General features: G+C 37.1%; 1 protein-coding gene across 3 annotated transcripts in view; it reads right to left on the reverse strand.

Moving 5' to 3' along the window:
- Positions 1 to 25,745, reverse strand: part of DPP10 (dipeptidyl peptidase like 10) — a 1,361,034-nt gene that overhangs the window by 118,866 nt on the left and 1,216,423 nt on the right. For all 3 annotated transcript variants that reach the window (XM_045479564.1, XM_045479563.1, XM_045479565.1), the window contains exon 8: positions 5,802 to 5,922. In XM_045479564.1, coding sequence (XP_045335520.1) covers positions 5,802 to 5,922 — 121 coding nt within the window. The remainder of the gene's footprint in view (positions 1 to 5,801; positions 5,923 to 25,745) is intronic.

Raw genomic sequence — 25,745 nt, forward strand, 5'->3', positions numbered from 1 at the left:
AAATATGTATGCACAAGTACTGCCCAAGAATAAGAATGGCCCAGATCTGAGAACACTATTCAGGAGAAGCTAGGTATCGTCTATTCTAATTTATTTTAGTGCGATCTGTGTCTAAAGTTGTTCCTCACAAAAATGTTAAAATAGCAAACTAGTACACACAAAAAGTTATGTGACTTCCTTCAGGTACAAAAAAATCAAGCTAACTGAAATGGGCAGGAGATAAATAAAAGAATCTTTAATATGCATCTGCTTAAGAGTTCTCTTGGATAATGCACACACTTTTTTAATTACATCTAATAGGGGCTCTTACTCATGGAATGAAACTTCCTGTTTAATTATATTATATTATTTACAAACAATGTATTTCTACAAATTGCATTCATTCCATTCCAATAAAGGTTTGGTTCTTTGTCTTTATTACAATGATTAGAAAATCTCAGTGCAGAACAGATGGAGTTTTCAACACATGTTGTTTTATATCAAAAACACTTAGAAACATAGCCTCAACACAAAGCACTTACAGAAAACTAATATATAATCACTGTGTTCAGATTAACATGCTATTCTGAAAAGTAAGCTGATTTCATCTATTTGTGGTGTATCAATTTAGACAGATAAGATTTCCTGAGTATGCTACTGCCAGCCATAGGGGTCTATGGATGACTTTTCCCCTTTATTTCCTGTATCTCACTGTCAAGTGTCTTCAAAGAGTTGTCTATATTCATAAACTTTTCTCTTCCCATTTACACCTCTATCCACTGCCGTCCTGCTTCTGGTACCACAAATTGACTGATTTTGCTTTCATCAATTTCTGGTAGCAAATCCAACAGTAACTGTGGAATCCTTAGCTTATTTGACTTCCAGAGAATCAGCATTGTTATTCTGTCTTCCTCTGGCTTCCACGGCTGCCCCTCTAATTTTTTTCTCTTATCTGCCATAGTCCAGTTTTACTGAGAGTTAGTAAGTGCTCAATAAATATTTGTTAAATCAATGAATGGATGAATGAGACGTCCTGTATCCAAGAGAAGGAAGGAAAAAAAGCAAAAATAGGCATTTTGTGTTATTCTCAGTGAGCAACCAAGAATGTACCGATTTCCATCTCTTGAAAGGGTATTGTTAATGCCGTGAATTTTTTCTCTCACTTCTTTCTTCTTGTCATTCTTAAAGCTCAATGCACAGACCATTTCTTCTATTAAGTGACTCTATATTCCTCTATCCCATTAGAATTAATTCTACTTTTATTTATATATCTATTGACCATGCTCCAAATGGTTCCTTATATAATAGTTGTTTACAGTTTTTCATTCCAGTAAGTTGGAAATACCCAAAACATAGAAACCTTATTCCTCATCACATTGTACTCAGATAATCCTGGAAAGATATATATACTCAATAACTATTGAATTGAATATCGAGGAAGAATTCCTTAAAAATACATTTATAAATCATTTAGGCACAGTAGTTCCAATATTTCATATGCTCAAATAACTTAAAGTGATAGTCAATTTTTGTTTCTAGTTAATAGGTTCAATACTTTATGAAGTTTTTCAAAGCTGTAAACTTGGCAGCTGTGAACTTTAGGGTTTTTTAGCAAAACATTCATGTGATATTTTATTTAGTTAAGTTACTATGTTAAGTGAGCCAATTTATATGAATAACATTAGATGCATTTTGTGTGAATTATGTTTAAAATGATACTTCATTTTGAGCATGATGTTTTATTTTTCTTCTGAACTTCAACTCTTTAAAACACATATTTTATTTTCCTTGACTTTCCTTAGGAATTGAATAATACTACAAATACAAAGAGGCTTTAAAATTACACTTTTAAAGACTTAAAATCTCGACATAAGTGCCTTTGGTTGGGATTAACAGCCACACTCACAGATTGGCCTAGACTTAAAAAGTTTAAGCCATGCCCTTAAATGTGCCACGAAAACATTTTATTATCCTTTATATGACTCCTTCTTGAATCTTTTTTTTTTTTTTCCCCTATGATATTTGCTAAAGGCAAATTTCAATAAACAAGGTGGAAATGTTACATGTTACTTCTGGAGTCTCCCACACACACTATTCGGATTGTAATTGATTTCTGTAAAGTTACAAGAAGGAAATCTCCACACTAGAATGTCACATACATACTGCTGAAGATCACTGTGCTGTAGTGAGTGTACTGAAGGGAAAAGAGAAGGTTTGGAATCTGGGAGCTGATGGAATCTTGGAAAAGCAAAGTGATAGAAGAAAGTGAAGGTAGTGTGTGGCTCTTGAAATACAGGTTGGGAATGACAGGCAAAATATTGAGGGAAACATTAATGACATCTGAATGGCCTAAATCCCTCTGTCAAACCTTGACACTGATTCCCTTGGTATAGTTCCTTCTCTTGGAAGTAAAGTGAGGACTGAGGTAAGTCTGTGGTCAGAGTCTTTGCTTGAGGAAATAGACCAGGGAAATCTAATGGCTCGGGTCCATAATGTATGCCAATCCTTAGGGAACGCACTGAAGTGAAACAGGTAAAGTAGATCAGGACTAAGCACTGGATTTGAGGACACATATTCAAGTGCCACCTCTGGCACTCATGAACTTTGAGGCCACGTCCAAGTCACCTATCCCTGAGTCTTGGTTTCTTCTGTAAAGGAATAAATATGCTAGTACTGTGAGGATTCAATCACATAGCACATTTGGAATTTGCTAGTATGCCTAAGATAAGATAAGATAAGATAAGATAAGATAAGATAAGATAAGTATAAGAGCCAAGGGACTGAGTTTCATTTGAATGGCAAAAACTCTAATTTTCAATTTCTTTTTTGGAACGTGTCAGGCCTACAGACTTATTATGGAAGACTTTTGTTATTTCTTTGTCTTTCCTGTCTCTGACACAGTGTTCACTCTCTACTGGAATATATATAATTTCATTCTTTAATTAAGAAAATAACCTTATTTGTAAGATAATGGTCTTTAATTTCTCTTTTGTCAATTTTCTTAAAAATGTAATGCCAAAAATTACACAAAGTCACACAATATGACATATCCTATGTAAAGGATAGAGACCCAAATCATCTTGTTCAGTGGTCAAGTCAGTACATTCTACACTGAGTTGACTTAGAAGTTCCTTGGATCACATTTTGTTACCCAAGGTAGCATGCTAGCACACACTGTGAGGCACCAATGTTCCCACTAAATTAAGTTTTGCATCCCTGATGTATGCATCACTAGGAATGCCTGCTCACTGGGTCTGTCGCCACTGTTTACTAGCGACCCAAACCAGAAGCCAAAAAACCATTCTTGACTTCTCATCTACTCCATCCTTTTAACCACTAAGACCTATTTTGCTGCCTCCTCAAGTTTAGAATCTCCCCTCCTTCTTACTGCTTTAACCCTGGTACTATTGCTCATTATCTCTTGACGGAAGGTAGAAAAAGCCCCCCAGCTGCTCACTGGTTCTTTCTGCTATTTGATCCCAGCTTTAGGCACTGTACTCAAAATGGCCTATTTATATGGAAGATCTAATGCTGACACTCCCTTACTTGAAAAGCTCTATTAGTTTCCCCCTTTATGAGGTGAAAAAATAATCAAAATCCTGGATTATTTTTAGGGCCACCATCCCTTGTTTCTTGCTGTCTTCCTTTTCCTCAAATTTTATGCCCCAATAATATCAAGCATATTTTAGTTCCCAAGGTGCACACGGAGCTATTTAACTTTGCTATGCTTTTGCAAACTGTTGCTTACATTTCCCTAATTTCTTCTTTTTAAAGTACTTTAATTTCAATTCCAGTTTAGTTAACATAGAGTATAATGTTAGTTTCAGCTATGCAATATAGTGATTTAACACTTCCATACATCTGGTGCTCATCACAAGTGTACTCCTTAATTCCCACCACTTATTTAACCCACTCCCCAACCCACCTCCCCCTTGGTAACCATCAGTTTGTTCTCTACGGTTAAGAGAAAGATAAGAGTTTCTTGGTTTGCCTCTCTCTCTCTCTTTCTTCTGTTCATTTGTTTTGTTTCTTAAATTCCACATATAGGTGAAGTCATATGGTATTTGTCTTTTCTCTGACTTACTTTGCTTAGCAAAATACTCTCTAGCTCCATCCATGTCATTGCAAATGGCAGGATTTCATTCATTTTAATGTCTGAGTAATATTCCATTGTATATACACACCACCTCTTCTTTATCCACTCATCAATTGATGAATACTTGGGCTGTTTCTTACCTACTTTCTTCTTTGTTAATCTTTCAGTGTCAACTCAGAGGGTTTCCCCTTTAGGAAAATGTTTGCAAATGCCTAGAATGGGCTAAATCTTCTTTGTTCTTATAGAATCCTATGTTTACTGTGATTTGACCGTTTACCACGCTGCACTAACATAGTCTCTTCATCCCTCAGGGTCTCACACAGTACTGACAATATTTTGAAGATAAAGGGCATCTCTTACCCAGCTCCTCTACATAAAAGATGGTTAGTTCTTGCTAACTAGATTCCTGGAACTACCCAAGTTTCAAGTTTGTTCTCCAGATGTTTCTTTAATTCATTGGGCCATCTCAGGCCCCACCAATAACTTACCTTTTTGTCAGCTTCTGACACTCTGAACCAAAGAAACCTACTTATTACTCTGCGTGTTTGAATTTTTTTTAATTTCATACCATAATTATTATTGATATTTCCAAAGTAGCTTCCACTACTCCTCAGAATAAACTGTGGCCTCTAAAATATTTTATTATTTGATGCTAGCATATATATAAAAAATATAGATATAGATATACATGTGCACATATGCATATAAATTTCAAAGGTAACAATGTCTCTTCATTAATAAAATAGCTACACCCGGCAAAATGTTTCTCTTAATGTAAGGTCCTCAAAGTATACTTTGTTTAGTTCCCTGATGTATCTCAGCACCCTTACAAATACTTGGAAAGTAGTAAGTCTTTAATAATATCTGTTTAATGATAGACTGGATGAACATAAGAATGAGGTAAGTGATTTACTTTTCTTACAGAATTAAAAATATCAACTCTGAGGTAGAAAGACTGCATTTGGCAGTATTGCTCAAGAAATAAAATTTATTTTCTAGAAGAGCCTTAGCTTTATAATTTCTAATCAAATACAACTAACTTAGTTTAAATCTCGGTGTTTTGCCAAGATCAGTTGTGGAGTCTGAAACCTAGGTATTAACCTCAAGCTTTGAATCTTCCCCAGGAAATCTGTGCCTATAACCTAGCTGATAATTGGTGGATGCTAAAATTGGATACAGATTTTCATTACCTGATTCCTTTTTATATTCTTAACTCTCATGAAAACTTGATTCAACAATAACTGCAAATAACTCTTTAGGTGGGTTTTATTTTGCTCCCCATGCAATGGCTTTTAAAATGTGACAGACTGTTCTTAATGGGAATGACTAAAATCAAGTGGCTTTCAAGTACTTTTTCAACAGTAAAGGTTTTGTTTCTTCTTTTCCACAGTCAGAAAAATTCAGAATCGAATTCCAGGGTTACATAAGGTGATCGTTCACTTTCATTAGTTAAGCATCACCAAAATAAAATCTATCTAATCTGAACAAAATGTATGTGTATGTGTACACACACACACCAAATGTGGAATCATATTAGTAGACATGAATCACAACCAGTCAAAATACGAGTGCATGCAAAGACATGAAATCATGAAGGCGATTTTGAGTGAAAATAAGAAGAAATGGAGCTCTAAGTCTTGTTCTAGAACGAATAGAGTTCTTTTACAGATTTTGTATAAAAAATATGTCATTTGTGTTCTTCGGAAACTAAATCTATTCAACTCACCTTCATATAACCAGTCAGCAATCCCATTAAAAATAATTCCTTCTTTTCCGGAAGATGTCAGCCGCAATGAACTGCTCTTTATATCAGGTTGATAGTAGATATTATTTTCAAAAATATAAATCTGGTTCCAGAAACATATAAAGCAAACCAAAAAAGAAAGAAGAAAAAGAAAAAAATACCAACATATTAGGAAGTTTTTAAAAAATACTTTCATACTAAAAAAATAAAATACTTTCATGCTATAGAATAATAGCTGAGGACCTAAGTGTCGTATTATTTTCCTGCTTTCTGTTTCTTTTTATTTAGTGCACACATTTGCTTTGTTTTCAATTATTAACGGCACTTTCCTTCCTTATCATATCAGTATCAAATTATCATTTAGAAATTACATAGTACTGGTATTTAAGCTTTTATATCTGTTTTTCTACAACAATTTTTCATCTATTTCATCTATTTTTTATACCACAAAATTGATTTGGGTTTTACTAACTCTTTGCATACTTAAGAGACTGATAAACTGTATCAGATGCCATTTTAGTAACAGCCAACAGATGGCTTAAGAGCTTCAATTTGGGGTCTTTTACAAAAATGGACTTGGTCATCAATAAGATAATCTCTAGAGAATCCTTCTGATTCCATCCATCCTGACTCACTAATACCCTGATGAAAGGAAAGGATGGCAAAATTCCCTTGAATTGATTAATGGAACACATCTTGCTATGTCCCACTCTTTGCTGGCAAATCTTTCCTTAATAGCATAGCAATAATAATCAATGTGTGTTTGAGGGTTCAAGAGAGAGTTTTAATTTGAACACATCACAAACTCATCCAAAATAATATCATCATCAACAACAGCCCCCACAATAGGAACAACAGCAGAAATTGAGCAGAATCTGTCCACACAAAGGGATGTGTCTTTTTAAAAAAAAAAAAAAAATTTTTAATTTTTTTTTTTCAACGTTTATTTATTTTTGGGACAGAGAGAGACAGAGCATGAACGGGGGAGGGGCAGAGAGAGAGGGAGACACAGAATCGGAAACAGGCTCCAGGCTCTGAGCCATCAGCCCAGACCCTGACGCGGGGCTCGAACTCACGGACCGCGAGATTGTGACCTGGCTGAAGTCGGACGCTTAACCGACTGTGCCACCCAGGCGCCCCCCCAAAAAAATTTTTTTAATGTTTTATTTATTTTTGAGACAGAGAGAGACAGAGCATGAATGGGAGAGGGTCAGAGAGAGAGGGAGACACAGAATCTGAAGCAGGCTCCAGGTTCTGAGCTGTCAGCACAGAGCCCGAAGCAGGGCTCGAACTCACGGACCATGAGATCATGACCTGAGCCGAAGTCGGACACTTAACCGACTGAGCCACCCAGGCACCCCAGGGATGTGTCTTTAATAGAGAAAATTCAGGATAAAATTATCTATAACCCATATTTGATTTTTTTTATTTTAATTTTGAACAATCTCTATATCCAATGTGGGGCTTGAACACACAACCCTAAGATTAAGAGTCACATGCTCTACTGACTGAGCCAACCAGGCGCCCTACATTTGAATACTTTTAATGCAAACCTTTCAAACTGCTCGTCCATGTGATAATATAACCTTCAGAGAATCATGTTTCATCCACATTTTGGGGGGAGTAGAAGACTGCCAAATGGAAAACAAGCTGATATCTAGACTGAACATTCTACTAGGAAGGTAGAAGATGGTTAGTGCCCTTGTGTTCCAGCATGCTACAGGACCACTGCACAGTAGCAAACAGAGAAAACACAAGAACTTCTGATATAATCCTCTCATTAGGTCCTAGATTTTAAATCTCGATGTGAAAAATAATGAAAACCATATTAATATCCAGAAAATCTCATTGATATTCTACTTTGATTCTGGTGATTTGGCAAGGATATAAACAGCAGATCTAATTAATCATTCCAACACTACATGTAATTTGTATTACAGGTAAGAATGCCAATGTAAGGATGAGGATTTGGGGGGAGGGTGGGGAGAAAGACAGCTATAACAGGATGTTCAAAAGAGAGGGCTTTATCATCAGGCAGCCTAAATTCAAAATTTGAATGATTTTGACAGTTTTCCTAACCTTTTTAAATCTCAGTCTTCTCTTTTATAAAACGTGGGACGTCTCACACGTGCCTTAGCGATCTGTTGTGAAGCATACATGACAATAAATGTAGAACATATAATACATGACTATCACTAGAAACACGAGCTAATTTGGTTCAAAATCCTAAGCTTTTTGGAGGCTACAAATTTTAAATAAAAAAACAAAACAAAACAAAAACCCTCTCCAGCTTCAGCCAATGTGTAAATTCTCCCAAACTATTGGCCAGCATTGCATATTATGTTGGTAAAATATGGATTAGCAGTAGTAGTAATCTACTAACAGTAGTAGTGTTCTACTAATAATGAAAGAAGAGAGGTAATAACAAATGACACTTGCTGCTTTCATTTCGTTTAGAAAGTTTTCAAGTGAAAGAAAATAAATTTATTTATTTTTTCTTTTTCAAATATTTATTTTGAGAGAGGGGGCACATGTGGGCAGAGAGCGAGGGAGAGAGAGAATCCCAAGCAGGCTCCACTGTTAGCATGGAGCCGGACGTAGGGCCCAGTCTCACAAACTGTGAGATCATGATCTGAGCCAAAATCAACCCACTGAGACACCCAGGAACCCCAGAAAGAAGTTCATTATTGAAATCACATGCATCATACCTAGCTTAAATCTTGAGAACTATACCTCAGGTGTCTTAAAACTGGGTGGAAGTTGGTTTTAACAACTTGAACAATCCCTTATAACCAAGGAAAAATATTAACTTTATTCTAGCCATCTAGAGCTTAATTTAAGCTTTACATCTTTTGTCAACTACCTCTTTTTGCCTTTCACAAACAGGCACACACAAAGTGCCTTCACAAACTGGCACACAAAGTCTTCCCTACATGGAAGGAATACCCTTTTTGTACCTGAATCTTCTATTAGGGCTTGTGAGCAACAACAGTTCAGATCATCTACACCCAGAATACGTAAGGACATGTGGCTATTCTTGGGGGTAGAGGTGACTTCATCCAAAGTAATGTAGTTCCAGATCCTCAGCTTTCTGAAGGGAACAAACTCTAAGTCAAAACAATTGATAAAACCTCCACGATTTCAGCAGATGTATAAATTATCCAAAACCATTGACCAGTAATTACATTTATATTTGAAGAACAGATTGGATGATATTCAGAATCCATATGAAACTGACATCTGCTTCAATGTAAAAGAACAAGCAATATGGAATCTGAATTTTAATGCCATTTGCTGAAAGCTTAAATACCAGGGAATGTCCACAAGATCTTTCTTCTATGGATGAAAAATTTGTAGCTGCCTTCATGAAAATGTACATTTGTAATCTTCTGACCTCTTTTAAATAGCCAAAGTTTTTCCTTGAATTACATTAGTTTCAAATAATCATCACAAACTCTAACTACTAGCTTAACAATAGGAGAACTGCAAATATTCACAGGTACTACATGGGCACTCTGATAGAATTAAACTGGATCAAAATGTCAATCATCGAGGACTTAAACTAGATTTAAATCACATTGAAAATATGACAAACTGTAATGCTATTTATCCTAGTGTTATTGATTAAGCTGTTTACTTTTTTTTTTTTTTTGATGCTGTTAATCAATTCTTTCAATGAGCCACCTAAACAGTATAACAAATAGGAATGGATAGCTATTTGACCATTTAACTCTTCAATTTACAAAGCAAGCCAACTACACAGTTTTTAAAAATCAATGGTCTTCTAAGTTTTTTTTTTTTTTTAAGTTTATTTATTTATTTTGAGAAACACAGAGACAGCATGTGTGGGGGAGGGGCAGAGAAAGACAGGGGGAGAGAGAGAATCCCAAGCAGGCCTCACCCTGCCATCACAGAGACAGATACAGGGCCTGAACCCACAATACCATGAGATCATGACCTGAACCGAAACCAAGAGTTGGAAGCCTAACTGACTGGGCCACCCAAGAATCCCCAAAATCAATGGTCTTAATACACTTACAAAATTATTCAAAACTGGTAAAGACATCAGAAAGGGAACAGGAAGACAAAGTACTATGTGCCAACTCATGGCAACAAGTATGTAATAAACGTTCCAAGAAATTAATCAGTGTGCTAGTTGATAGGTCATTCTCAAGTTATTGGACATAGCATGTGCCACTGCTGAGCAGGCGTCTATAAGGGCCAATCATTCACCTTTTCTTCCCACTGCCATAACCACCCACAATGCTTCTGATGGTGGGCACCCAGTGGCCTTGATTGCTGGGTGAAGAAGCTTGGGGCACATAGCCAAACTGTGATGGACACATAGCAAGAAGTGAACATTTAATGTTAAAAGTCATTATGATTTTGGAACTGAGAGTAATGACAATGTACGTTAGCCTACTGTGCCTGATTCAACTAGAGACAATGCCTGATAGTAGCAGACTCTTGCAAACTTTTAATGAGCTTAGAAAAACAGCAAAATAAAACAGGAATATAATTGAATATCAGACCTATTTTTGCTGAAATGTTACTGAAAAGTTATTCCACATTCACTGACTGTCATGATAATTTTATTTTTTTTTTTTTAATTTTTTTTTTTTTTTCAACGTTTATTTTTGGGACAGAGAGAGACAGAGCATGAACGGGGGAGGGGCAGAGAGAGAGGGAGACACAGAATCGGAAACAGGGTCCAGGCTCTGAGCCATCAGCCCAGAGCCTGACGCGGGGCTCGAACTCCCAGACCGCGAGATCGTGACCTGGCTGAAGTCGGACGCTCAACCGACTGCGCCACCCAGGCGCCCCTGTCATGATAATTTTAAATTAGAAAATTGTGAAGGGGCACCTGGGTGGCTTGGTTGGGCATCCGACTTCAGCTCAGGTCATGATCTCACAGCCTGTGGATTCGAGCCCTGCATCGGAATCTGTGCTGACAGCTCACAGCCTGGAGCCTGCTTCAGATTCTGTGTCCCTCTCTCACTCTGCCCCTCACCCACTCATGCTCTGTCTCTCTCTCTCTTAAGAATAAATAAAACATAGGGGTGCCTAGGTGGCTCATTCGGTTACCCTTCTGAAATGAGTTGAAGTCATGATCTCAGGTCCATGAGTTCCAGCCCCACATTGGGCTCTGTGCTGACAGCTTGGAGCCTGGAGCCTGTTGGGATTCTATGTCTCCCTCTCTCTCTGCCCCTCCCCTGCTCATGCTCTGTCCTCTCTGTCTCAAAAATAAATAAAAACATTAAAAATTAAAAACAATAAATAAAATATTAAAAAAACAAATTAAAAAAAAAGAAAATTGTGAATTACTCAAAAATTCCCATGCAGTGTAATGGTGTTAGAGGATATGGAACAGTCTAGTTGAGATAGTATTTGGGTTGCCTTTTATTGTGACTTGCTTTCTGGGAAAAAATTATAATTAAGAAAATATACCAGATAACAGATATTGCTGGTAGGAATGTAGTGAATGGAGTCCTTTCTTATGTTGATTGTAAAAATATAAAGTGGTATGGCCATATGGGAAAATGATATGGGAAATCTCATCAGCTATCCCAAACCTGGGACCTTCTCTTGTAGGGCAAAAAAAGAAAGAAAAATCACTAATAAGTAGGAAATGCTGATGGATAATATTTATAACAGCAGTGTTTATAATGGCCAAAAGGAGAAGTCAAAGTGAAAACCCATCAAAGCAAATACCTGGATGGATTATGATTCATCTGCATCATGTTATAACATTCAGGTTTTGAGGAAAACAAAGTAGTGTTATGTGAACTGATGGGAAGAAGTTTTACTGAGATATTGTCAAAGGACAAAAGACATAAAACAAAAGTTATTTCAATGTGAACCCATTTTTTGCACTAAATAATAACACTACTTATACAAAATTATACTAGCAGGAATATCACCAACAGATATACATTGGTCATTCATTATCTGTTGTAGTTAATTCCATGCCTGCCCCAATATAGTCTTTTATAACTGTGGGCCATTCAAAGCACCAAATTCCCATTTCCCAGACTCTCTTGCAAACTAATCTTCTCATCTTTGCTAGATGAGTTTTAGTTACTTTGTGCAAAAAGAGAGTTGGTAGATAGGAATTGAAGACATTTGCCATTAACAGTTGGTCTAGCATGTCAACTTAAGCCACAGTGGTTCAGTGGTAGTTTAAAATATTTATAAATATTATAAATAAACACACACACACACATATATATATATATATATATATATATATATATATATATATAAACATGAGGAAATTTAAGGATACCTATATACATATGTATTATATTTACATACATGTGTATATATCCACATATAAATATATATATGTATGCCTGTGACTCTGCAAGGATATATGCTAGCCTTTTAATATGGCTTTATGTGTTGGAAAGTAGCTATACAGTAAGAGAAAGGAATAAGAAACAGGCAGTCAAACAGAAAAGACTGGGAAAATATGCTAAAAAGACTTGATTACATTTATACGTGTATGTAAAGTATAAAGGTTAGTAGATGTGTACAGTACCAACAATAATTTCAGTGGTAATAAAAAATGACAGTGATACAGAAATTAGGCATATAGGCTCTACATGAATAGCAGGTGATTCTTTATATTAATATTTTAAAAATATGAAACTAATGATAAAGGATGTTTTCTTGGAGTAGTAGGGTTTTTCAACCTACTGACATTAAGGACTGGATATCTTTTTAAAAATTTTATTTATTTATTTTGAGAGAGAGAGAAAAAAAGAGCATGAACAGGGAAGGGGCAGGGAGAGAGGGAGAAAGAGAATTCCAGGCAGGCTCCACACTCATGGCAGAGCCCAACGAAGGGCTAGATCCCACACACTGTAAAACCATGACTTGAGCCTAAATCAAGAGTCCAATGCCTAACCAACTGAGCCACCCAGGTGCCTTGAGGCCTGGATATTTCTTTGTTGTGGATGACTACCCTGACATTGTGGGATGATTAGCAGCATCCCTTACTTCTACATACAAGATGCCAGTGACAGCCCTTTCTCTCAGTTGTGACAACCAAAAATGTCTCCAGACATTACCCAATGTCTTCTGGAGGGGAAGGACAAAATCACATCCAGCTGAGAACCAATAATTTTGAGGTAAATTGTTTTGCATGTGTATGCACCATGAATAAAATAATTTAGTTTAATTCTGCAAACTTTTAAAAGCCAATTTGCAATTTGTTGTCCAAAAGTACTCTGCTAAGTGTGCCTGAGGTTTATAGCCTGGGGCTATAAAGATTTTAATGTGTAGTCCCTATCTTCAAGAAGATTATAATTTTATGTGATAGGCAGGTAAATTCCTAAAATTGAATGAAGAAAAAAAAATACATATTACAGGGCTTAGGCATGAGTGGCAGAGCTCAGGGTGGGGGAAGTGACTCATGAGACATTTATGAGATACTGAATGTAAACAATGTCATAAAAGACAAGGAGTGATTTCATGGGATTAGGAAGGTAGAGAAAAGAAATGTCAGGCTAAGGGAACAGAATGAGCTAAAGCCAAAGGTGAACAACTATGGAAGTTTTAGAGGAACTTTTATTTTATTTTTTTCAGATTCAGGAACACTTCCTATATACCTATGACTGTCTAAAAATTGGGGTGCCTGGTTAGCTCAGTTGGCTAAGTGTCCAACTCTTGATTTTGGCTTGGGTCATAATCTTACAGTTGGTGAGTTCGAGCCCTGTGCTGACAGCATGGAGCCTGCCTGGGATTTTCTCTCTTTCTCTCTCTCTCTTTCTCTGACTCTCCCCTTCACTCTCTCTCTCAAAATAAATAAATAAAATTTAAGAAATAAAAATAAATGTTAACATGGTGGTCAACCATAGAGCAGCTTGGATGCTAGACCGGATGATTTGAATTCCGTGTTTTCAATAACTGACAGCTATAAGTTGTTTACAAGCAGGTGAGTAATTAGGAAAATATTTAGGAAAATAATTGGTGGCAATAAATGAATTGAAGGTGGAAATATGAGACCCCTAGCAGAAGGATAATTCAAATATTCTGCTTAATAGGTGTAATAATTATAAACATGGAGTAATTATTCCTAACATATGATGTCCTGCTTATGTCTAAAACATTTGTGAATTCCATTTGAGTATCTCTCAGTTGGATCCTTTAAAGCTTCACTCTCCAGAGTCAATTACTGCAGTTTTAACACTACTTTCATACCGTTCAAATCATAGGCAGTTTTCACCTTTTACCCTGCTCAGTGAGAATCTGAACATTCAGTCAACCATGGCCTTGGCTCCTTCTGGCCCCTGAACCACCAATTATACTCCAACTTCATCATACTCCCTGGCCCAACACAGGTTCCAAAATTCGTGTGGAACCTTTGCTTGCCTTTTGCTTTCCAAGAACAGATTTTTAATTTTCAATGATATATGTCAGTCAGTCAGTCAGTCAGTCAAGGGACATATACAAGAATGCTCATAGCAGAGCTCTTTATAGTAACCAATAATGATATTGTCAGTCAGGACAAAGATTATCCTTGGAGGGGAACAGTGACTAGTAAAGGACAGAAGAGGGGTTCTGATTTCTATTCTGGACGCTGTGTATATGAGAAAGTACTACATCTATATTAAAACTAAAGAAAAAGAAAAAAAAATAATATGCAGAATATTTATGTGTAACCACAATTCATTTAAAATACTACCAAAAAGATTACCAATATTTCACTGAAAACTATAGTGCATCATTCAACTTCATAAAAATTCTGTTTCCTTAATTTGCCAGGATGTAATAAATTCTGAGTGTCCGTTTATATAATGCAAAGTAAAGCTATGAGCACAAGTTAAATAGTTTGATTACCTTTGACATTTGGCTTTGAATAAACCTCTCTGTTGGTTATAGAGTAGTGCTTTCATTTCTCTGCGGGACCATCTCTCGGCTATAGAACAACTCACTCAAATCATTCATCTCACCTTTGCACCGGTACCTGACATTCTAGAGATATAATCACTATCAGAGAACTCTCATCCCTTGGCATTTGCAATTATTCATATCAGGAAGCCCTTTCAAAGAGTTCCTATTTCCTCAAACCTTTACAGAACATTATGCATTTTCAAAGAAGTGAAATATATCCCTTTGTCTTAAATTCATAATTATGTAAGTCACTTCCCAGTTCCAAAGCCCTTGCATCCATGCCTTTTTAGGAGAAAAATGGACCCCAGATAAAAGTTAGCAAACAGACAACTGACAGTAAACTCCAATCAGTGAAATGTAACAACGGCAGACTATCAGTTGGAAATGTCAGTCCATCAAACTCATCTAGGATAAGAGAAGGCCTTATGGTAAATAGCACATTTTGATAACTGAAATTAATAAAAATATTTATGGGTCTCCAGTAATAAAATGGGACCTACAGAAGACAGTTATAAACATTATTACAGTATTAAAAATATCCTATGTACTGATTTATGTGTCAAATGCTAGAGGATGGAATGACCTAGTCACTGTGTATCCATTTCCCCCTCTACCCCATGTTCTCCTCTTTCATTTCTCCTTCACCACCCATCTGCTTCCCTTTCTTCCCTTCTAGTTCTCCATCAAAAAACAAGCATGTATGATGTATCTGGTACCGTTTATATTCTAGGCACTGTACTGAGCCTCGGGCATATAAGGACAAGATCTTACGATCTAATGTGATTTCCCAACACAAGCACACACAAGTTAACTAGGTGTGGTAGACAACAAAACATAAAGCCAATGTATGGGGACTGCTTAATATGTGTCATGGCATTCGAACCTGAAATGGAACATAAAAAGAAAAGCAAGAGAATGGGATTTTTATCAGAGAGACATGAGACCTAATCCTGGTAGATCTCTTTATAAAACTGGGCACTTCAGTTACTTTGCTTCCCTGATAGTGTTTCCTCATTTAAAATGTAGTGATATTACTACTTTTCATGGTGGTCTACAGGATTAAAGAAACCTAGAACAAATCATGAATGTTGCTGTATGTACCTGCACATAGATGCTCAACTTTTACAAAACTAATTGAAGCTAGTAAGTATTGGTCATAAAATATTATTATAATTTCAGGAAAATCAAACAGTCCTATCCGGTTACCCTAAAAAGAAGCTTAAGGATTTGAAGAAGGTGAATTAATTACTTTACCCTCTGTTTCTCTATATCATAATGTAATGTACATAATGTACTTTTTTTTGTCTTATTTGGCCACTTAGATCTGACTTCCATTTATTTTGGAGGATTCTTGCATTATGCGAGTACTGGGGCGGAGTTGGGGGTGGGGGAGCAGAGCCTAATCTCTAATCTCAAAGACAAAAAGCCAGATAAACTCCTCTAGGTCATGATTCCACCTATGACTTTGAATCTTGAAGGAATAAAGTTGCAGTTGAAAAATAAGTCACATGAGCAACAGCAAATTCTCAAGGGTCCAGCAAAGGCGGAGGCAGGATGCCCACTGATATACTGCCAGTTCAGCAGCCTAATCATATTTCCTGCGGCATCCCAATCAAATTTTCCTGAACGCATTCCAGTGTTCAGCAGTGCCTGACTCCTCGTGACTCCTGGTCATGGAATTCCAACCTTCTCACTGATTCTGACAGGTTTCAGCTATTCTTTTAGTGAATTCATTTTCTCTTGAAATGAACCTGAGTATTTCTCTTGCTTACTTCCAGGAATCCTAATTGCCGGATGGCAAGCAACAGTTTAACAGCCACCTCATGGGTAAGGAAAGCCCTTCACCATCTTGTGTTGGGAACAAACTGAGTTAACCCCTCTTTTTTCTGCAGCTAGCTGTCCTCCCTTTCATCCACCCCAAGATTTGCCAAAAACAAACAAACAAACAAACAAACAAACATGGTGCATATGCACTTTAGCCTCTGTTGCTAAAACAATTTGTTTTTGTATTTGTATTATGACTCTTTTTATTTCAAATGGGGACTCCTACATTCTTAAAATAGAGTCCCTGAAGGAGGGTTGAGGGAGACTGGAAGAAATTCTCATATGCTTATCAATGAGTCTGTGCCTAATGCTTTCCAGTTTATAGGCATGCTGATAAGAAAACAAATTGAAAAATGCAGAAGGTGGAACCAGCCTTGGCTATCTCCCATGCACATTCTCCCACGGCTCTAGACTCTTTATTCCACTTCATGCAATTTCAGGGGATCCTCGGCCACAAATGAAGAAATGTAGGTGTTTGTTTGTTTGGCTGTTTTTTGTTTGTTTTTTTTTTTAAATACAGAAACACCAGATTTTTTTTTTTTTTTTTACTATATCCTCCCAAAATAGTGGATATCAGTAAAATGACATAGAAAGGTTGAACTTGGTAATGTAATGTCTATGTCCAGAATTAATTTGTTTATTCTAGTTAATGTTCTTATGAACTCGAATTTAAGTGAGCCAATGATAAACTGAAGATGAGAATCCTTTCAATTCAAGCATAATGTGGGATTCAGAATAAAAGCACTTGAACTATTTTCCTACCTCATGAGGTTCTACTGAAACAGCCATCCGTCATGCTTCAGTTAATCTGCCTACTGCAACGGGGTGTGATCAAATCCTACCTCTGATGTATGTGTAATTGCAACACAATATACCCAAATCACTTTTTATTTTTGTGGATAAAAGCATGTAAGAGGGTACGTAAAAGAGCAATTTCTGACTCTCAGCATTTCATTTTTGGTTCTTTTCCATCAGTTTATTCAGTGGTGCCCCTCCCTTCAGGTCTCTACTTCCATCCAATTAGTAAAATCACAAAACTGCATCTTTTGGTCAGCGCTTCAACCTAGTCAACACTCAAAGAAGTATTCTATTTCTCAGCATTCACTAAAGAATAAAGCCTAAATTGTTTAGGCTAAAATTATGAGCAAAACATACTCTTCAGGACTCGTGTATTAACCCACCTAAAAGGCAACCTTTGCCTTTGTAATCTCATCCACTTGCCATCACATATATGTGGGTTTTGTCTGTATTTGCTTTATTTGTTTCTCCCTGAAAATGGTATTGACACACAAAACAGAAAAATCCACCTTGGACATATCGGTTATATAGAATTCCCAGCAAAACGGCACTTTTTCAAAAGCTAATGTCAGATGATATTACATGTTTCATATTATTTGAAGACATATGTAAATACTATATATTTACGAATGGGGAAATATTTTTAACTCTCTTAAGAAGGTTTAAAGAGGAAAAAAGACGGCAAGTTACGTGTAGGGTAAGGGAGGGGTGATGGTTGTACATTTTTTATTTAACTCATTCATTTGCAGTTCTATAGCATTCCTAATATGTACCACATCTATGATAACACTGTCCAAGTCTTAGTCCCTGTTGCTGATGAATTCACAGTTTAAAATAAGAAATATAAGAAAAACGCTAACAAAATATGGCACTTCTGTGATACAGTGATGCATACATTACTGGAATGTAAGCCAAAGACATGAAATATGGATTTCCCCCGCTTTCCAGAAGTTTGGGTTAGGCCACTTCACTTTTGTGAAACACCTACCTTTGTACCTGTTTTCACTAACTGAAATAAGTCTGGAGAAAATTTTTCGCTTTTAGTGAAAAACCCATGACCATACTAAGGTAGGTGCTTTGTAAGGCAAGGTGCTGTAACGTGCACTTTCCAAGAGCGGAGGATGCCTATAGTCCAAAGTTGGCTGAGGAAAAGGAGGAAGAGAAAAGGTTTCAGATGAGACGTGGCATTCTAGCTGAGCCTATGAGTTCCAGTAGATGTTTCCAGGCAGAGAAAGGTAAAACAATATTCCAAGTAGAGGAAATAGAATGAGGAAAGACAAGTTTAGATAATTTGAAACTGAAAACACAGTGAAGAGGAAAAAAAACAGAAAGGAAAATAAGAGAGATGAAAAGGCAAAGAGATGTGTGATAGGAGGGAGTGAGGCCAGACTAGATATCAAAGAATTATCGGAGAACTAGAGAGAAGTGTGGGAAACATATGAAGATAAGGAGATGCTTTCTTAACAATTTTCCTTTTAGTGGTTTGGATGATCATTCTGAAAACCAGTTCAAACTAAAAACACGCTAAAATATTAGTCCACTTGTGAAGATACAAAGGTGTATAGAGTGCCCTGAATATCTTAAATCATGATCCTACTATCTTTCATTTCATTTTGAATTAATCTGAGCTATTATTTTCTGTACCCTGTTCTGGTTGAGCATTAGGAAGTGAAATGGGATCCCAATGATACTGTAATATTAACTACTAAGGCAAAGCCTATCTCAGAATGAACCTCCAAACACTGTTCCCACATGGGTGTCCTTATTCTACAGGTATTAATACAGTAAACAAATAATATGCCTTGTGTTAAAATGGACTGCTTTTCATATTAGCCATTAGTGGGAGGTAGGTGAGTTTCTAAGTTTGATGCATATAATAGTTTAATGTTAGAACAGATAAAACAGTGACAAATAGAAAAGAAAATGCAGTATCATATGATTTCATTCATATTTTGAATTTAAGAAACAAAATGAGGAGAGGGAAAAGAAGAGAGAGAGGGAGGCAAAGCAAGAAATAGACCCTTTTACTTTGTTAATTTTCATTTATTTTGAGAGCGAGAGAGCGAGCGAGCACGAGGGCTGGAGGGGCAGAGAGAGAGGGGGCGGGAGAGAAAGACAATCCAAGCAGGCTCCACTCTGTCAGCACAGAGCCCAACTCAGGCTTGATGCCAGGAACTGTGAGATCATGACCTGAGCCGAAATCCATCAGACACGTAAGGGACTGAGCCACCCAAGCTCCTTGAAATAGATTCTTAACTAGAGAATAAACTGAAGGCTACCAGAGAGGAGGTAGATGGGGGAATGGGGGAAATAGGTGATGCAAATTGAGGAGTGCACTTGTCCTGATGAGCACTGGGTGATGTATGGAAGTGTTGAATCACTATATTGGACACCTGAAACTAATATTACACTCTATGTTAACTAACTGGAATTTAAATAAAAACTTTAAAAAAAAAAAAAAGAAAGAAAGAGAAAAGAAGATGCTTAGGCAGAGAGCAAGATGGTTTTTGAGAAAGTCCAAACTCAGTTGCCACTGTTGACTGGGTATCATAACACTTGAAAAGATATACGATTGATTGAAGAAGCGGGATTCTGGGGTGCCACCACCAGTGCATACCCATTTCTGGGTTTGTAAATGGAGAATGGGATAATAAAAGATGAAAAGTGAGCATAGTGTGATTGGAGCTTTCAGGAAAATCTCTATGAAAAGATTTTTTTTTTGGGGGGGTGGATTTAAAAGTAATACGGAGAAGGATGAAAAAGAGAACTGCAAAAAGGAGAAGACTGAGATTTGAGGAAATGCACCCAGAATTTTTTCACTTATTTCCTCAAAATATTTAGGCTTCAAGTCTGCTGTCCAGAATCCTTCACATAGTTTAAGCAATAAATGTTTTATAATAGCATTTATCCAACCGAAGACCATCAGACTTCCTTAGGATCCCATCATCGGAACAAGGAACTCTCCTTGCCCCAGGTTTTGAGATCACCTTCCTCTCCTGGACTTAATCAACTAAATCTCTCACTTATCACTTATTCTTGGTCATTTCAGTAATCCCAAAATTGTAACTGTTGCTACTGACAACTGATCCTCCACCTTGCTGTCATCAAAATAATAACGCTCAGCACTCCCGGACCTTTTGCCAACCCCCGTGTCCATACTCTTTCACGCTACATTTGAAAACAGTCACTCCCAAACCAACCAACTGCGCCTGACCCTGTTTCTTCTCTGAAAGTTCCTTCTATCACTTCGCTGTAACTGAATCCGGTCTCCCTTGAGGGCATCATTACCCGGCAGCCCTGTCTAGTGACACTTGATTACTATCTCACACCTCAAGCTGCTCACTGCTCTGTATTGTTCCTTTAGAACATAACTTTTCCACCCCATTATTAAAAAAGCCTTTTCATATGAGGTTCATGCCAATCAGCTTTACCAATCTCTGGCTCCTCAAATGAGTGAAGTGATATTCTAAAGCACTAGTTCTAACAAGTAGGCATTATATGAAAATGAGTGCCATGGTCAAGGGCAGGGTTCTACAAATTATGGTGCATGAGCAAAGTCTAGCCTGTCTTTGATATTGCATGGTTCACAAGCTATGAATGGTCTTTGCAGACCAACATTTGTGATTTTTTTTTAATTTTTTTTTAACATTTATTTATTTTTGAGACAGAGAGAGAGCATGAACAGGGGAGGGTCAGAGAAAGAGGGAGACACACAGAATCTGAAACAGGCTCCAGGCTCTGAGCTGTCAGCACAGAGCCCGACGTGGGGCTCGAACCCACGGACCGCGAGATCATGACCTGAGCCAAAGTCGGACGCTCAACCGACTGAGCCACCCAGGCGCCCCCAACATTTGTGATTTGATGAGAGGGGACACTTACTTGGAATTTGAGGTAAGTAAAAAGATTCCCCACAAAAAATAATCTCATTAGTAGACATGTATTACAAAACATTGCACTTAATTATGATTTTTAGTTACCTCAATAAAATGTTATGACAATTTGTTTTCTGTCTTGTTACATAAGTACCTGTATAAAACCCTCTCAATTTTACCTGTTGTCCTGCAAAATCAAAAATATTTACTATCTCGGGGCGCCAGGGTGGCTCAGTAGGTTGAGCGTCTGACTTTGGCTCAGGTCATGATCTCACGGTTCGTGAGTTTGGGCCCCGTGTTAGGCTCTGTGCAGACAGCTCAGAGCCTGGAGCCTGCTTCAGATTCTATGTCTCCCTCTCTGCCCCTCCCCCACTTGCGCTCTGTCTCTCTCTCTCTCTCTGCCTCTCAAAAATAAAGACAAATAATTTTTAAAAATTAAAAAAAATATTTACTATCTGGACCTTTACAGAAAAAGTTTACTGTCCCTTGGTATAGGGCAATATAACAAAACACTGAATTAAGCAAAATTATTTTTTCTTTCTTTTTTCTGTCTTTCTATTTTCTTTTTAAAATGGAATTCTTCAAAAATTTCGCTTATCCCATTACGAATCACTGAAATTCATGATATCGCATTTCTTAAATGAACTTGATCATGATTTTTTTTTAAATCAGGATATCTGGCAGGTCTAATATTCTAAGGGAAAAATCTTAAACTGCATTTTAAAATAGGTCCTATTTCTTAAATAAAAATGAACTGGTATCTGGATCATTATTTGCATCCTTAAGGACCAATTATTTTCATAGCTTTCAAATAGCATAGTACTTCCTCTAAGATGTGGGTCAACTCTATGACATCAAAGTTCAGTAGCAATCACAAATCTCATCCCAAAGAAAATAATGTTAAAGATTGACTGGAATTAATGTGATCAGTTTAGAACAACATTTTCATATTTTCTTTAAAAACATGGGTGAGGATCTCCCAAACTGACCGATTTGTATTTACATATTATCCTGACTTCAATGCGAATCTACTCAACTGCATGATACTTTAAAAGGGAAACCTCAGTCCAAGACAGGCTTCACTTGTCAACTTTCCATTCTTTTCCCCTTGGATCCACCATTTTGTTATGCCTTTCAAGTCATGCATGAGAACTTAACTCTGATCTTTCTTATCTTGTCTTGCAGGACAACAGGTCTCTTCACATGTCCATGGTTTACTAAAAATCCACAAAAATAATTCTTATCCTGGGGTGCCTGAGTGGTTCAGTTGGTTAGGTGTCCGACTCTTAATTTCTGCTCTGGTCGAGATCTCAGGGTTATGAGACTGAGCCCTGGGTCGGGCTCCCAGATGAACACAGAGCCTGCTTGGATTCTCTCTCTGCCCTCTCCTCCTCTCTGTCTCTGTCTCTCTGTCAAATAAATAAATACATTCTAAAAGACTTCTCATCCATACTATTATACAGCTTTTCCTTTAATACCCACAATTGTAATGGGTTAGCATTTCATTATTTTATTAGAAGGACAGTCACTTCAGTGGACTTCATCCAACTCAGTCCCCCACACTAGGACAAATCCATCCTATGTGCACCTGCTAGAGTTACCTTAAACTCCATTTGAGATGCACAAGAATCCAAAGTAACTCTCAATTTACAGTCCCATCAAATATATAGACACGGGGCGCCTGGGTGGCTCAGTTGGTTAAGCATCCAACTCTTGATTTCCACTAGGGTCATGATCTCACAATTCGTGAAATCAAGCCCTGCGTCGGGCTCTGTGCTGACAGCTGAAGCCTTCTTGGGACTCCTTCTGTCCCTCTCTCTCTCTGTTCCTCCCTGTTCTCTCTCCCTCTCAAAAATAAATAAATAAACACTAAAAAAACCCCACAAATATAATGCCACCAGATCAACAGAGCCAGACTCCTTCTATCATAGCATATCTCTCCTTCTTTTTATCTTTTAAATTCTCTGATATAACAAGCTAACTTTCCTGAGCAAACATGTCAAATCATTCCCAAGTATCTTTCCAATAACTTTTTTTGTTTTGTAAAGTCTTTTTTTTATTTTCTATGAATAGATACACATCAGTGGCAAACTCTAAATCAAGAAACAATGATTTCAAGAAAACAAACCCCCTATTTTCTCCCTTTAAAAAGGGATGCATTTAGGGGTGCCTGGGTGGCTCAGATGTTAAGTGTCTGACTTTGGCTGAGGTCATGATCTCAAAGTTTGTGAGTTCGAGTCACACATGGGGTGTGCTTGAGCCCTGCTCCAGGTGAGCGTGAGCCCCACATAATGTGAGCACAAGCTCCTCTTTGGGTGAGCCCCACTTCCCTCTCAATCTCTCTCTCTCTCTCTCCCTCTCTCCCTCTCTCCCTCTCTCCCTCTCTCTCTCCCTGCTCCCCTCTGTCTCCATCCTGGGATTCTCTCTCTCTCTGTCTCTGTCTCCATCCTGGGATTCTGTCTCTCAAAGAAAAATAAATAAATAAATAAATAAATAAATAAATAAGATGCATTTAACAAGCCTTATCTGCATGTTACTATGCTATATGCATTGCAATTTTGTTCCAAGTATTTACTGACTTATCACCTTCTGCTTTTGGATTTTATAGGCTCAGCAGTTATTGAATTTTACTCCAACCAATGATCTAGAATGACTAACACATAGCAGATTCTAACAACAAACTTACTATTCTTTCCAAATTCAAGTGCCTGGGTTTTGTTTTTGTTTTTGATTTTTTTCAGTAAATATTTTCCACATTTTATTCACTAGATTTTTGAAGGTCTTGACCTTTGGGAGTAATTCATGCTCCTAGGAAAACTGTATGATTAAAACTAGATGAGCTACTGAGATAATTCAGCTTAGGTTTTGGAAATAAGACCCTTAACCGAAATCTCAAAAGTTTACAATGTTGTAGAAAAATTTTGAAACAAATATAAATCACTGATCATTCAAGAGGCACTCTCAAAATGCCTTGTCTCAATTTCTCAAATGTACTGGGAACAAAAATGTTAACAAAAAAGAACGTTGTTTATGAATGCATGATTCCACCTAGTGTTTGATGGAAATAAATGATCACATACCCTTAAATTCTAAAGTTAAGACAATTTGATTTTTATTAGTCAACTCACATTTTGAAGTGCCATGTATAAGTTATCATTAGGGAAGTTAAGAAGGTCATGAAAAATATAGAAATGTTGAAAAGGTATAGTTTCTCACTCTCTTAACATTTTCATTGTTCCTGTTGTCAAGACTATCACACATGCATACACTGTATACCCTCAAAGCCTTATTACCATTTTTGCTTTTAATGGTTACATGTTTTATACAGAAATGAAGACACAGCTTAGTGTTCGCTGTTTACTTATACATTTAACATTTCAGCTGTTCTTTTGTTCCTAAGATCTGATTTCCTCTGGTATCATATTTCTTCAGACTGAAGAACATTTCTTACAGCATGGGACAGGTTGAGACAAATTCCCTTATTTTATCTTATTTTATTTTATCTGAAATTATCTTTATTTCACCTTGATTCTCCATGGTTTCTGACAAGAAGTTTGCAGGCATTCTAACTGTCATCCTTTTGTATCTAACATGTTGTGCTGTTTCTCTGGCAGCTTCAACATTTTCTCTTTTTATTTTCAACAGTTTGACTAATATGTGCCCAGGGGAGGTTCTCATAGAATTTACTGGGTTTTTTTTGTTGTTGGGGGGGGAGTGTGGTCGCTGAACACCTTGAATATGTACATTTATGTCTTCCAATAATTTTAGAATATCTGGATATCATTTCTTCAAAGAGTTTTCCTGTTTTATTCTCTCCTCTCCTTTTAAAATTCCAGTTACCGTCATGTAAGACTTTCTGTAATTTTCCTGCTGGTCCCTAGGCTCTATTTTTTTTTCTTTTTTTAATCTTCTCACTATTTTTTTTTTCTTTTTCAGATTTAATGATATGTATTGATCTGTATGTCATGGACTGATCTGTCATTTCCATTCTACTCTGAATCCCATCTAGTTGTTGTTTAATTTTAGGTATTTTTCAATTCTAGGAATGTCCAATGCTATTTTGTTTTAGTATTTTTATATGTGTGTGTTTAAAATACAGTACACACACACACACACACACACACACACACACACACACACACTTGTATGCTGATATATCCTAGATTTTCATTCCTTTGTATGCATTTATTTTCCTGACTCTCAAGGAACACAGAAAAGCGACTGTAAAGACGTGGCGTGAAAGTTCAAGCATCTGTAGTTCAGGTCCAGCCACAGTGCTGGCTGGGTTCATTCACGCAACGGGTCACACCTCTTCTCGAACTCAGGGTTTCTCCCTCACTCTGGGAGTCACGGTCATGGTCACCCAGTGGCTCTTACTACTCTTGCTCCTTGTCAGAAGAGACTGGGTTTTCCTTTCAGAGAATCAGCTCCCTACATATCCACCTCTGTCTCAAACATACCTGCTTGTAAGAGACAACCCTACAGAAAACAAAATGGAGCACACACACTTTACTATTCACTTTTCTGTGATCTG

The sequence above is a fragment of the Leopardus geoffroyi genome, chromosome C1 (assembly GCF_018350155.1).
Source record: "Leopardus geoffroyi isolate Oge1 chromosome C1, O.geoffroyi_Oge1_pat1.0, whole genome shotgun sequence".
NCBI lineage: Eukaryota > Metazoa > Chordata > Mammalia > Carnivora > Felidae > Leopardus > Leopardus geoffroyi.